This window comes from Fukomys damarensis, unplaced genomic scaffold (assembly GCF_012274545.1).
Source record: "Fukomys damarensis isolate Sample0158 unplaced genomic scaffold, DMR_v1.0_HiC HiC_scaffold_4, whole genome shotgun sequence".
Lineage (NCBI taxonomy): Eukaryota > Metazoa > Chordata > Mammalia > Rodentia > Bathyergidae > Fukomys > Fukomys damarensis.
This window is the reverse complement of record NW_022900916.1, coordinates 15,444,121-15,460,064: the sequence shown is the minus strand read 5'-3', so window position 1 is coordinate 15,460,064 and position 15,944 is coordinate 15,444,121. Positions and strand designations below refer to the sequence as shown.

Here is a 15,944-nt window from a genome sequence, read left to right as displayed (position 1 = left end):
GTTGAATACCCATTCACAGTTACTTTATTTCCTTTAGCATGTTTTTTTTGTGTATTTGTTTGATACCGAGGATTAAACTCAGGACCTTGTGCTTTCAAGGCAAGCAGCAGAACCACTGAGCTAAATCCCCGGCCCAGCATATGGTTTTAATACTCTGTTTAATACTTCTGTTAGTGTAGTATTGACCCTGTAGTACCATTACCGAAGTATAGTCGTGCTGGGGCTTAGCATGGCGCCTTATAGTTAGTATGTGTCCAGAAGTGTTTAAAGAATGAGGAATTGAGAGATTGAATCAACCTCAGTGTTTCCTTTGAAATATTTCTTAACAATAATTGACAACGTTGATATTTTTAAAGTACAGTTTGAATCATGTGCTTCTGTTACAAAAATTGCATTAAGAACGTCCATGTACATCTTTTGTCTTCTCTTATTTATGAAAATAACATAGTATGCTGTCTAAGTGCTGTTGTATAGATAATGACTCCTAAAATAACCAGGCTTTGTTTTTTGGTAGGACCTGGGTAGCAGCGAGTTAAGAAAGGACATCTACATTACTGTGCACATTATCCGAATTGGTAGGTACAGCGCTGGTCACTGTGTTAGGAACGAGATGCGAAGTCTCTGTGTGGGTACTTTTTGAGATTTTTATTGTGAATTTTGTTTTTGGCTGTCTGCAGCTAAATTTGAATTCTAAATAGCACAGAGCTTGTTAATTGTTCTCTGCCTTCATAGCCTCGCATACTTCTTTACCCAGTAGGAATAGATTTTGCCTCTTATATTGAAAGAGCCATTAAGGAGTTTGTTGGGTTTCATTTTGTTTTACTGGACCTCCTAAACATGTCTGATTCAGATATTTTGGATTCATCTTTTTAAGTTTCAATTTCTGGTCACGTTAAATAAACTTTTAGGTGCTGAGTTCCCTACCAGAGCATTGCAGCGAAAGATGCTATAAGAAAAGAGGTGTGAGGCACCCAGTACCGTATGTTGTATCTTGTATTATATCATCAGCTTATTAAGGGTCTCGAAGTTGTACAGGGGAAAATAAAGATGTATGTCTAATTTGGTTGATCCTGTCTTTCCCCAAATTTGATGTCACCAGGAAAACATTTATATAATGTAGCATTTGTTAGCGTTTTGATGAAAACTCTTTGGTGTTCTTCATATTCAGTGGAAACAGACGATGTTCCCTCATTTTCCACATGAATTGGCTCTAAAAGCAAACATTTTATAGCAGAGCACCGATGTGAAATGAGAAGTAGTATAGCCAACATGATTTTTCTACTATGACTAACCAGTTGATCTTGGGAATTTGTTCACAGTTTTTCACTGACTGTGCTGTATTACTTGCATGGGAGTATTTTTGCAAGGGAGTTAATCGCTCTCTACACAGTCCTGCAAGATAATCTTTGTTTCATAGTCTTTTTTATTCATACAGTAACTACATTACAAATAAAAAAGAATATGAAATATGTTGTCGTTCCCACGTAGATGCTGTTCTGAAAAGCTATTTTCATTTAATGTTATTCTTATATTTCAAGGACAGGAGAAATAAATTTAAAAAATAAATTTTTTGTTTTTTATTTTTATAAATGAGTATGTGAGAAAAATGAGAAAACTATTTTAAAATACTGGAAAAGTTGGAGCCTAGCTTTCATGTACTCTTGAGCTAACACTTCTGCCTGTTCTAAGGATGGTGGGTGCATTGTATCATGTAATTTTGTTTTTTAATTCAAATTTGTAATGCCAGTTAGTAATATAAAATGTGGTTTTGTGTATCTTCATGGAAACGTTAAAACAGTAGTATAATCTCCTACAGCACTGGGGGAAATGAAAACCACTTTTGCTTCCAGAACTTTCTAGACTATAGCTATACGTTTGGGTGATAAATATGCAGAAGAGTATGTTGTCTTCCAGCCCCTGACCTCCACTCATGGCACTGTGACCCAGGAAGCCACCTCAGAACTCTGACCTTTCCCAGGGCTGCCTTTCAACCAGATGGCACTTCATTAGTGATATTTTTTACTAAGGTTTTTATGCTCATTAAGTTGTCAGAATATTGAACCAGAAATTACCTACCACCCCTAGATTTGGTCAAATGAATGCTTCCCAAAAATTGTTGCAGGAAATTTACTAGGCATATTTTACTGACTTGATATTTTTGAGACTGAAGAGAAATGAGGTTAAGGTAAAACATTAAAGAAAAAAAAAAGAAAGGTTAAGACTTAGTTTGCCAGCTCCTTTGAAGCAGTGAAATTAAGGAGTGGAAGACTGTTATTTGTCAGGGACAGGTACTTCTTATTTTTTATAGAATGTGCCTTGTACCTGCTTTACTGGGGTAAGGGCACAGTGACCATCACTGGCTGCTGAAAGCAGGAGCAAAAATGTGTCAGTTCTGGGAATTAATGCCCAAATTTGGAAAAAAACAGCAAAAAAAAAAAGAAAAATAGTTTTATATTCCTTGGTACATCCTGAGTTACTCAATTCTTTCAACGTGTATGACTTCCATTTTGGCTTTTGGCTGGTTGCTAAATAGTTTATTTTTTCCCACTCCTCCCCATGTTCCATCCTTCTTAGAGAATTTTCCTATTAATTGGACCAGTACTATGAATTTTTATTAATCCTAGACTTGGGAATACCAAGGCTGGCATCAGATCATGCTGTTAGTATAGTAATTAGACTAAAGCCTTATTATCCAAGGCTGTGTGCCCACAGAGCCAGGAAAGGAAACTGTAGCTTCATGTCTTACAGGGCTTGGAGTGACCATACTAGCTGGAGAGTCTTCTCAAACGACTCTCAGAGCAACACTCCTAATCACTTTGTCATCTTGATGTACAAAGGAAAGAGTTAAAAAATTGTTCTTTAGGGGTTGGGGATTTAGCTCAGTGGTTCTTCTGCCTGCCTTGCAAATGCAAGGTCTCAAGTTCGATCTCTGGTACCAAAACAAAACAACAACAACGATAAATTGTTCTTTAAATAGTGATGTCGATCAAGATTATAGTATGTATCTAACCCTAATGCAATCTGTAGTCATTCAAAATCAAAATAAATAGAACATTTTTTTAAAAAATTAATGAATGGCCATTGTTTTAAATTTGTTTAAATCAGTTCTGTAAATAAAGGTATGGTTGGTAGATAGTTAAATTAATTTTTTTTTTTTTTTGTACCAGGGATTAAATTCAGGTCCTTGTGCTTGCAAGGCAGGCCACCGAACCACTGAGCTAAATCCCTGGCCCCACTTTTTGTTGTTGTTAAATTTAACTATGACATTTCAGATTGTTGCTTTGCAGGGAGGAATTATATTAAAATTATGTAGATTGAAATTTAGCCATAGAATACAGCACCAGCTCATAGAAATATAATGTTTAATGTTCTTACATTTCCAACATCTAAAAAGCATCTGATTTATTTTGTTCATTTTTAAAGTTTTGATTCTATCTATAAATTAACAAGATTTTAGGCTGCTATTTGTAAATATTTTCTTAAAAGTGACATTTTGCAGAAACGGTTTTCCTTTATCAGTGTTGAGTGGAAAACTAAGTTGGATATTGCCATCCTTTTGTTTTTTTATTATTCAATTCAACATTGGATTTTGGCACTGCTGCAGACATCTTGATGTGCTCAGATGGAAACAATTTATGAATCTGTTGACAAGCATCTGAGACAAATTTGCAGATATTGCCCCTATATTAACATGATATGTTTCAACTATAGCATACTTACTGATTTTGGTTTTCAAAATAATACAATGTTAAGTAATTTTCCAACAGCAAATTAAAATCATATATTCATAGCATAGTTTAAAATATATGACTTGAAACAATTTCTAACAGTCAAAATGATCCCGGAAGAGATGAGTGATCCACTGAATTATGAAATACCTGTCCTGTAAGGCAGGAGCCTGCTCATTTTATCACCTGTGCTTATTGGTATATTTAGAAAATCTCCAGTTGCTTCCTTTCAAAGGTGAGATTTTGAAATATAGACTTCATTTTTAAATAGAAAATGAAATAGGGGCACCATCCCTGCCTTTAATGATGTGAAGCTCTTGGTATGCCTCCATGAATCCTTGGAGTAGGAAGGAGGTTCCCAAACATGGGATGGGTCCAATCTTCATGTTCTGCAGATGGCACTGAGGCCCAAGGTGTAAGCTGCTGTACACGGTCACATAGCTTAGTGCTTATAGATTGATTAGAGTCCTGGACTGAAACAGTGTTTTCTGTGGCGCTGAACCTGCATCCTTCCCGTGACTCTGTTACATTTTGTATGACCTGCCTTATTGCTCTGTGTGGCTGTATTTAAGATGCATCTAATCAAATGTCTCCATGGGTCATACTTGCTGTTTGATTGGACAGGTCGAATGGGCGCAGGAGAGAAAAAGAATGCCTGCAGTGTGCAGTATCGGCGGCCCTTTGGCTGTGCGGTTCTCAGCATCGCTGATCTGCTAACAGGGGAGACGAAGGATGACCTCGTCCTGAAAGTGTACATGTAAGGCACCTGCACAGGGAGGGACTGGCTGGGCATGAGCGTGTATGGATCCTACCTGGGCAGATAATTGAACAGTGGATGACTTAGGTTTATACATTTTTCAGCCCCGTAATCTGTTGACTTGCTCCAAATGAGCCCACAAGTCACTGTTTGCCAGTCAAAGCAATTGTGAAATCAAGAGCCAGCGAATACAAACAATTTATCAATTAGGTAGATGATTTGCCATCCAGAGTCCCTCTAGTGGATTTATAAACCTAGCATTTATTTGCCTTTGGACAATTTGTTCTTGGAAAGAAGAAATACTGTATTGTTAATATAAATCAGGAAAGGGAAGCTCAAGTGATTATGTTTTTATCCCACATATCTCTGTGTCCAGATTTCTACTTTTGTAAGGACACAGTCACATCAGATTGAGGCTCTCCCCAGTGACCTTATTATAACATGTACCTCTGAAAGAACCCTTTTTCTAAATAAGGTCATATTCTAGAATATTGAATATTAGGACTTCAGCATTACCTTTTGGGGGGCACAGTTTAACCCATGAGACTTTATTAAGAAAATCACTTAATATGGCCCCAATTCTAAGTTAAATATTTTTTTTAAAGTGTCCGGGTTTGTATCAACCCATCGTGAGCACCCCACCATAGCAAGCCCATTCCTGGCCTGAGGACCACATTACTGACCACCTCCGTGAGCACATCGCTTTTGTCATTTACTTTCTTTCAGAGATTGTGCTGACAGTTCTCCCACATGCCAGTATTTTTCTCATGTGTAATGGTAACACTACTGACGATGGTACATACACTTCAAAGTGCTTTTTCACCACTCTTGCACAGTTCATGGATTTATCTACTCTCCACCTCGTGGGACCTCTGCAACACATTTAATAACTTAGAAAGATTTATCCATAGACTGGATGAGGACTGGGAACTCACTTTATCCCTATCAAGAAGGATTAAACCTTGACCTTGACTTCAGACTTGAAAACTTCTTGAAACTAATGGATAATCGAACTTGTTACTCTCTTATTACACGGGAGCCCCTCATTTGCAGTAACTGGACCTCCATCCATAGTGATCCTCTTTCTGACAGGCATAAAACATCGTTTATTCACTGTGTGCTTACTATGAGCATGTTGCTTTTTTTGGTATTTTATTGTCTGTTTTTTCTTAAGCATCAAATATAGTTTTCTATAATTCTCCCTAGAAGAGAAATTCCTTAAAAATGCCAATTCAGCAAACTGTGACTACATTTCAGAATACTGGCCAGTCAAAATAGTCACTGTGCAATAGGAAGAAACTGAATATAGTAAAATACTGTAGAAAACTGCTTGTTAGAAACGATTTGGAAGAAATTTCTATATGTTAACATGAGCAACTCCCTACCCCATCTAGGACTCACAGAATAGTGCCAAATACCTTGTCTGATACTGGAAGATATTTCAGTCACCTACTTTAGGAGCTCTGATTTTATTTGGAATTTTTAAATTAAAGGCATAATCTCTGAAGTCATTTAACTAATAGGAAGCAGTCTATTTTTCTTCCTTCCCTACTGGGCTGAAATAAGAAGACTGGAGTCAGAATGTTATAAATTATAGTTTGGTGCTCAAAACAAGAAAAGAGGGATGGTTTCTTCCATCTTAATTTTCCACACTTTTAAGATTTTATGTTCAGTTTGATCATGCCACTGTTAACTGGTTTGAAAATAACCTATACTGTGTTCATCCTGGAAAAGCTTGAGGTCATAAAGTTAAAAAAAAAATACACACACACACATATCCTAGTAATTGTGCATTATTTGCCTCAGACATAATCATCAGGAAAAGAAATTTGAACGGTGGAATATTTAGTTTTATTAGATATAAAATCTTGATACTTAGGACTCTTAGGAAGGAGCATTTGTGGCATCTGTCCATCCATACACTCATGTTAAGTCACTAGTCATTGTCCTCGGGAGGACTCAGATAGCATCCAGTCTCAGATCCAGTCTTCAAGCACCTTCATAATCTGCTAGGTGAACTACACCATGCAAACAGAGATAACGTGAGCTAGTAAATGAGAAGAGCTAACAGAGGTACAGATAGCTATGAGAATAAAAGGAGAGAGATGCCATTTCTCCAAGACATGAAAAATCTGAGTGTACGTTAGTGTCCATGGAAGATCCTGCCAGTATTTTGCTAAAATGAGACTATCAAATTTGTTTTGTTCAATTTGTGACGTTTTCATGCTGGCCAAAGCTGGTAATCTTGATAGAGACAAACTACTTACTACTGAGATAATATTTACTGAGTGTTTATTACATGAAAGATATTATCCTAGGCTCATGTTTAATGTTCTAGTACAGTGGTGGCGAACCTATAGCTTGTGTGCTGTAGCTAGAGGTTTGTTATCATTGAAAGCTCTAAAAGGTTCACCATCACTGTTCTACTATATAATCTCTGTATCACATGAAGAACTCAAGTCACAGAGAAAGTAAATAACCGGACTAAAGAACATAGCTCATTTAATCATGAAATTTCAAATCTACTTAGAGAGTTCTTATCTACACAGGCTTCACTTTATGCATTGTTGTGTGAGATTTTTTTTTTTTTTTTTCTCTTTGGGTCCACTTTTAATCTATAAGTTGTTCTCGGCTGCTCTGTTATAAGGTAGGTGAGTAGACATCAGCGTGGGCCTTTCTGCTCATCTGGGCAACTTTGTTAAAACGGAGTCATATGCAGTAAGTTCTGGGATTCTAAGGAGATTTAGGGAAGAACATTATAGAGGTTATAACAAAAGCAGCAGATGTGCTGTTAAGGTCATTGCTTGCTGTCACACATCACTGAAGCTTGACTGAGTGATGTTGTCATAGGTGCAACACAGAGAGTGAGTGGTACCAAATCCATGAGAACATCATCAAGAAGCTGAATGCACGCTACAATCTGACCGGCTCCAATGCGGGTGAGTATATGGAGCTGGCCGAATTTCTCCACACTTTTATTTCAGGCCGAAGAAATTTGTGTGAGAGAAGAAAATGGTGCGCCCTTGGTTTGGTTTTGTTTTGTTTTTTTCCTCTCTCGTTGCTGCCTGTCTTTAAAATACTATGGTATGTCTCTGCATGCAGTGACAGAGTGTCATATATTTGTGAAAAATGTATTTTGTTCTGGTTTGAAATAAAGCAGAGGACCAGAATTTGCTCAGCAGTACCCTTACCAAAAGCTAAAAATTAAAAGACAAACATGCTGGGCACTTGTGACTTTTAGGCTGAAATAGCTTTGATAAATGGAAATCTGTCAGTAAAGACCACTAAGAGCATGCTTCACTCTCTACGGTTCTCTGTAAGAAGGGACATTATTTTACTGAGTATCAAATATGCAGTTTATATTTTGAAGTCAACTACGAGAGTGATGCTGGTTGGACCTTACACAGAGAAAATGTGTGCACACTTGTTCAGAAAAGAACTGGAACATAAGTTTCATGCAAGTTGTATGTAATATTTATAATACGTGTTAGAGTAGTAACATATAGAATATATCACATTACATAGCCTATATAGATGATCTAGCATAATGATGTCTTTAAATTTGATTAATAGCAAAAACTTGTTAAATATTATTTGTATCCTCTGTACCCTTAAAACTGACATTGAAGCAAATATGCAGTTATGTGCTTTAATTGATCTAATGGCACTTTAAATGAGTATTCCTTCAATTGAAGGCATTGTCTTTTAGGAGTTATTTTTTTAAAAAAACACCTTGGGCCAGGAATTTAGCTCAGTGGTTCCACCGCCTGTCTCGCAAGTGCAAGGTCCCAAATTCCATCCCAGGTACCAAACATAAATAAATAATAAAAATTTTAAAACCTTGAATATATATTTGTGTCAAGTCCAACTTGCCTGGCAATTACAAGAACCAGATTTAAGCTCAGGTCACCTTTTTCCCAGCTTTTTGTACATCTTGCTAGGCCAAAAGGCCCACAGAATATAGCTGCAGATAGCAGCTCTGTGGTTCAGTTCAGTGATAGCCATAAGTCCCTTGCGGCATGCATGCCCTTCCAGCAGAAGTGAGTGATGAGCTCACTTCTCTCCTCCCTCTCCCAAGAGTTGGGGAAGTAAGTTGGATTTATTTGATGCATCTGGATTTCATTTGCTTTGGACAGAATCTTACATCTACCATTAAATAAACAAGAGATTGAAACACTCACTATTGAAGGCAGAGTCCCTACAAGATAATGGGAGAGGAATACATGAAGTAATAAGTAGACTTCATGGAAACTGCAGTGTGTGCCTGTCTTCTCTTTTCTTATGAAAGAATTATAATAGTTCCAACTGTATGTAGACCAAATGGTTTCACTTAAGTGCATCATCAGTAAGATGGCAGAGCTACTACTATTTTAAAAATTTAGTGGCTAAATTCATTGGCTTCCCACCAAATCTAGTAGTTCTGTTCTGAACCCTTTGGTGTTTCTTGATCCCACTGACCTTTATTCGGTCATTAAACACACACCAGACTTTTGCTGCTGACTTCGTAGGCACCCGCCACATGTGGCTGTTGAGAGCTGGACAGTGGCCTAGTGCAGCATGGGTTGAGGGATTGTGTTACTATGACCTCAACACCAGGTTTTGAAGACTTGGTCTGATAAGAATGTAAAATAAACCATTAATATTTGTTAAAATATTAACATTATGCCTATACTGAGATAAACAGACTACCTAATTAGAAGTAATTTTGGTTTTCTTTACTTTCTTTGTGTAGCCAATAGAAAGTCTTGATTCCCTTGGTGATTCATGATATTCTTATGGGGGACAGCATCCTGGAAAGTACATCCATGCCTCAGGACATAGGCAGCAAGGGTTCATTATCCTGCAAACCCATCTTATGCCTCCCAAACAAGCTCGCTGTGCCCTTCCTGGAATCCTATGTGAGAACCTTCCAGAAAATGAGACTCATATCACCTTATTCCTTGAGCCTTCCTTTTTCTGTTCATAGCCATTTTTACTTTTATGAAAAGTTCTTGCTACTGCCTTTATAAAAAAGTAAAAAACACCATTATATTATACAGCTTTCTATGAAGGATTTCTTCTCCCTTTGGTGGTATCCATCCCCATTTTGCTGCCTACCTTGATACTACTGTGACTCCTGGGCAGCCAAAGGTATGGCTCATTTTACCTGTTTCTGCTGCTCTTCTGCCCTTAGCCTTTCTCCATCCTTCTCCTTCAAGCCTGAGTCCCATCCAGTCCTATGTAACCTGCAGCTCTATACCTTTCAGTCCTCTGATCTCTACCTGATCTCTTCTAGCCCTTCCAAGTCAAGACATACCCGGCCGTAAGCCTCATCACTGTAATACTGCTCCTGAGGGAGAAAACTCAGAGTACAGCTTTTAAAGCAGAACTTATACTTCCCATCAAAGTTTTTACTCTTCAGTCTTGGTAGGACATTGATCTGTTCACCTTCTCAAGGACCCTGCGCTGCATGCCCAGCAGGCAGGATCTGTATTCTGTTTCCAGGCTTCATTATTGAAGCAAGGCGCTCCAGGGACTTAGGTAAAAGTAGAAGAGGAAGCCCAAATGTAAAAAACTAAAGTGGGAAATTGGTCTGCCTAATGTTCAGCTCTCACAGTAATATGTTGACTTCCATGGTTTTTCTCCTTAGAACACAGAATTGTTGATTAAATAGAAGCAGCACAATCAAATATTTTCAAGAGAATTGAGTTCACTCTTAAAAAGCATTTTTCCTGCTTTCCTCCTGAGATTCCTTAGTCATTGGTACTAAAAAAAGAAGGAAAGAATAACTTTGAAATTACTTTGAAACAAGTTCTACCAGCCAATTTCCAGGCCTTTTATGCTTCATTGATGTCCTTCTGTCTCTTAGAGTTGTAATATTGTCTCTTTAATAGATAAAAGCATTCATATAGTTAACTGGGTATTTTTCCTCTGACCAAAGACTTATACTGAAAAGGTACATAAACCACTATCTTTGTTGAGTTTAGATACTGGGAGAAAATTGTAAGTGGTCCATTTAACTTTAAAGGTAAAAATAATTGAATTAATATAACGCTATAGAAAGATTTAATTAGGTTGAGTAATTTGGAATCTTCAAAGTTGTGCTGTTTGGGAATTTTAAAATTCAAAAGCACTATTTGGAGAATTTAAAATTCTCCAAGTATTCATTAAAATGAGCCTTGGTCAGGTTTGTTGAGCCCATGGTTATTGTAAATGTCACCTCTGGCTGATAGCAGTTGAATTCTAGGAATGGGAAATTAGGTGAATTCATTCCTAAAGATTAACATAAAGTATGTTTTTGTTTTTGCTTTTTTTTTTTTTTGGTGCCAGAAATCGAACTCAGATCCTCGCACTTGCCAGGCAGGTGGGGTGATGGAACCACTGAGCCAAATCCCTGGCCCAATTGACATAAAGTGTGTAAAAACCATATGTAATGGTTCAGTATGCCCCAGATGTCTTTTCATATCATCTGTGTATTTGTGAAATATTATTTCCTATAGTTTAGACATGCACCTTACAAAAAATCATACTTGCTAACCATGTAAATTTCTAAAATCTTCTTTCTGCCTTAGTAAGATGTATGTGGTTATGTTCCTGTACTGTACTTTTAAATCCCCACTGAAGGTTAAAATAATGACCTTGATCAGAGCTGAAGTAGCATATAGGGAAAACAGTTTAGCTCAGTATAAAAAGTACAATTTTTTTTTTTTTTAGCTGAGGTGAGGGAAGCTTTTGGAAGTGTTAGGTTGCATTTTGTGGGTGTGTCCTATCCACACACACCAATGTCCTCACTTAATTCAGTATTACAGAAATGTTAGAACACTAAAGCTTTTTAATTGCCTCTGGTTTTTGAACACTACATTTGAAACTTTGCGGTCTCCTGGCATTAAAATAAAAGAAATACTTATTGGCACCACCTATTGGCTAGAAATATAGCATGTTACTGTTTAATATAGCATGTTCCTAATTATTAAAACATGTTCTTTTTAAAATTCTTCTAAAATTTTTTATATTTAACTCATTTTACTTACAGAAAAATTGTAATAATAGTGTGAAAGATTATTCTTTTCAAAAGATTAACAGTTTATATGTGCTTTATTTTTGTGCCCCCCAACATATACACATTTAATTCACTATGGCTGAATTGGTATAATTCCTAAGGATTATATCAGTGCTTCTGATTCTTGCACATATGTATATGAGTATTTACATGTATATGTACACATGCATGCATATATGTGTACATGCATTATTCACATGCAGACATACGTGCATTTCATTTCCTGAACTGCTTGAAAGCAAACTGCAGACATAATGCCTCTCTACATTTATTTCAAGACATGGCAATATAACCACCATGTAATTATCAAAATCAGGAAGTTAGCACTGATATAATACTATTATCTATTATCTAATCTACAGACCTTATTAAAATTTCCTCACTGTCTCCTACAATAATAAAAAGCCAGGATGTATTGTTTGCAGTTCTTATCTTTTTAATTTCCTTTTTTGCCAACCTGTTCTCTTCTGATGACAGTGAAGAAAAAATGTAGCTCAAAATATAATACTAAATTATACTCAATATTTTTAAAGCTACATTCAGTATTAAAAATAAAAATCCTGATACCAAATTATAAGTTAAAGATTGTAATGAATGATTCAAGATTAAAATTATTTTTTGAATTATCTTTGCCTAATTTTGATGTAATCTTAGGAATACTGTTTAGGAATTTGCTTGGTATAAAAATATGCAAATATTTCAATTAAATATTGATGAATTACAATTGTTTATGCTATTAGAGGAAAAATATCTTTACATCCTCACTCATTCATTTGTGATTGATCTTCTTATAACAAAAGATTAGCAAGGGAAAAGCATACAGATTTATTTAAGTTTTAAGTGACAAGGAAGCCTTCATTAGGAAATGAAGATTTGGAGAGACAGTCAAACCATCATATTTTATGGTAGTTTTGATGATCGATGTGGAGCCATGGTGAGATTTAAGGGGCAAAATTCATGACCTAACAGGAATGGGTAATGGTGCAGGGTCTGTCTTGGGGGTTCCTCTCTTCAAACCCCTTCATTTTTGGATAAGGACCTTCTTTTCCTCTGGCTGTAGGGAAGGCACTTCTTCCATAAGTGTCTAATAATCTATGGGAAAAAAACAGGGAAGGTCAGCTGGACCTTCCTGCACATGATGCCTCCCAAGGTATCCCCTATGCACAGGTGCCATATTTTAGGGTAGCGCCTTCCAAGCACTGTCACTTTCCTGCGTAGGCATTTTTATACAATAGCTTCTGCCAGTGGATTCCCATGTACCTGGTGTCATAAAAGATACAAATAAGGAATCATAATTACAGTACAAATAAACAAATGCACAAAACCTTTTAACCTTGATATAATCCTGTGTGTACCATTGAAATGTTGATATCCTAAATCAAAGTAAGAACAAAATTTTGAGTGAAAGATCCTCACTCAAAACAGTTTCACTGTTAGTAAAAAAAAATGTTACATTCTCTCTGGATGGTTGCATCCACTCCTGTAATTATACCTTCTACCAAATCTGGATGGACTTTTCTGTAGCCCTCATCCATAATCAGTGAATTTCTTCTCTGAGTAAGATTCAGCAAAAGTGGATGGGGATTTAGCTAAATGGAGCAACACTTGCCTGGCAAGTGCAAGTCCTGAGTTTGATCCCTGGTACCCCCCCAAAAAAAAAGATTCAACAAAAGTAATTCCAAATATCTTCTATGTCTCTCCTTTTGATATTCAGTGACTTACATATTGTTCTGGTCTTATTTTTTCTATAACTCTTAGGCATGGGATACTGTAGTTGTAATGGTTTTGGCAAGGGAATACATTTAATACAGGACACGTAATTTATAGGATTATTTTATTATATTTACCCCAAAACGTCAAATACAGAAGAATGCAAGAGATTAAACACACACTACAAGCCCAAAGAATCCAGCCAAGGGTCTGGATCCTATGGCAGTGTCTCCCAAGGGTCCAGCCAGTAGCTTAGAGCCCTCTGCAATGTGTCATGCTCACCCAAAGGCCAGTGGTGCAAGCCAGTGGTGGATCCCATGGTGGGATGAAGGATTTGTGCTACCAGATGGAGGGATCTATACTGGAGCTAGGAAGTGTTGCTCACAGTGAAGATCAGAGCTCCCTTGACAAGAATGGCAGCCATTCCCAGTGACAGCAAGGCCCCAAGCTCCTCCTCAGAGAACAGTTCACATCAAGAAAACCAACCATAGCAAGCTTCTCCCAGAAAATCAACAGCTCCTGATCTTCCCCTCCAGTTCTCTTTTTTATGGCTCTTGGCAGCAATCCTCAGGTGGACCTTCCATACCCAGACCATGCTGATTTAGTTCAGCTGGCGTTACAAGTTGCTTTTAAAGGGGGAAAAAAGAACAAGTTGACTATTCGTTAATCCACCACAGATAACCACTTTTTCATAGAAAATGTGAAAGCCTTCCCAAAATGTTGAAAGCACATGATGGACCAGCAGTTATAATCATAAGAATTCATCCTCATTATGACCTTTAAATATAGTAAGGTCTGCATCCCAGTGGATAGAGCTAGCCACTTTAAAGATCTCAAGGGTGTGATCCTCATAAAGTGATCCTATTATCAGACCCTGTGAATTATCCTCAGTGGCACCAAAATCGCATTATTTAAGAGTTTAGTTTATGGAAATATTGACAGGTATATCCACAAATTGAATAATACAACCTGAAAGTCAGAAATCAAGGTGTAACTATTGAGGAAGGAGAATGTTTTTTTCTCTTGCTACTTGCCTTCTCCCCTTTTTTCTTTCTTTTCTCGTTGTCTTCCTTTTAGTCTTTGTTTTTGTTTTAAGTTGACTTTGAAAGTACATCTGGAAAAAAATACCCGGATGAAGTGGTAGAAACATATTGAGGGTTAGCTCCCTTTTTGGTCATCTGGCCCAGCAGCATAAAGGCTTTAAGTAAGTGGGCTGTTCTGCTGTATAATTAACACATCATCATTCATGGCTCTCAGCTTATTATCCCTGATTTCATTATCCTCACCTGGCTCATTTCTGCACTCTGATCTCTTAGTAATCTCACTTTCCCCCCATTGATTCATTTTCCAACAGCTTTGTCTTACTTGACACTGCCTTCTAGCTGTACGTCTTGTCTTTGCTTTGCTCCAGAGACCCTGAGACCCTGTCTCTGACCTCCCTGTATTAATACCTTGACAGATCCAGCCAGCATTTTTTCCAGTACTGGGGATCTAACTCAGGACCTTTCACTTGTGCGGGAGGTGTGGCACCACTGAGCTAAATCCCTGGCCCCCAACGATGTAAAACTTAAATGATTTTTTAAATCACATACATAGAAGAAAAGTAATCTTAATCCTCTGGGAGGCTGAGGTAGGAAGAGCACAAGTTGGTGCCTATACTGGATAACTGCAACTTAGCATGACCCTATCTCAAAATTAAAAAAAAAATTTTAAAGGCTGGGGATGTAGCTCAGTGCAGTCCCTGGGTTCAACCCCTCATACCCCCAAACAAGAACAAAACAAGAGACTTTAATAATATTGAAGCCAAAATATTTTATAAGTGAACAGAGTCTATTAAAGGTGATTTTCTAAAATAATCTAGTAATACCATATTCACGAAGTTTTGTTGATACTTCACAATATTTTTGCAGAACTGGCTTAGAAATCCTGTCAGTTGTATTTTCCTCTTAGCCGTTACCTCCCAAGCATATACAAATGATGCTAATACTGTCAAGAAGTAGTGTTGTTAGTGTTCACTACCAAATTGTGCTATGAGAACCTAGAGCAACTTGTGCCAAATTAAAACCATAGCAGTGAAAATCATATTTTAAAAAGTAATACAATGTGAAAATTTTCCTAAGAACAGATAGGCAGGGAAGAAAGAATGATGACTAACGTCCCATTAGATCAAAGTTGGTACTCACTAGACCAAAATCCCCGTCCTCCCATCTGCGCACCTTAGCTCAACATAACGGAAGCTGCGCTCCAGGCAAGTGTGACCAGGGAGGTAGGCCCCTTCTTCCCTCAGATCTCAATCAAGGAACACACCAAGAGAGGTCAGGCTGCTAGTATTGCTAATCCCCTTGAGTTTAGAGCTGCAGGGGCTGGATTCCTAGCAAATGTGTCTAGCCACACTTCATTTATAGTACAGAGATTGTAGCCCAGATGCAATAGGCTGAGAACATTGGAACACTGGGTTTCCCTCATGCCAATTTTCTCAGAGTGTACAGGTTTTACTTGGGGAGAGGCAAGCTGAGAAGTCTAGAGGTTACTGTCTAGACTGAACTGGATATTAGTGCCCCCACAAAATGCATACGTTGGCATCTTAACTCTCAATATCACAGTATTAGAAGGTAGGCACCTTTGTTATATAACTAGATTGTGAGGAGGAAGCTCTCAAATAGGATTAGTGCCCTTACGACAGAGATCCTGTTAAGCACATGTTTGTGCT

General features: G+C 37.4%; 1 protein-coding gene across 1 annotated transcript in view; it reads left to right on the top strand.

Moving 5' to 3' along the window:
* The window catches only part of Dock4 (dedicator of cytokinesis 4), a 433,388-nt gene that overhangs the window by 245,674 nt on the left and 171,770 nt on the right, over nucleotides 1-15,944 (top strand). The window contains exons 11-13 of the mRNA XM_033755915.1: nucleotides 515-575; nucleotides 4,353-4,485; nucleotides 7,336-7,424. Of these exons, the coding sequence (XP_033611806.1) occupies nucleotides 515-575; nucleotides 4,353-4,485; nucleotides 7,336-7,424 (283 nt within the window). The remainder of the gene's footprint in view (nucleotides 1-514; nucleotides 576-4,352; nucleotides 4,486-7,335; nucleotides 7,425-15,944) is intronic.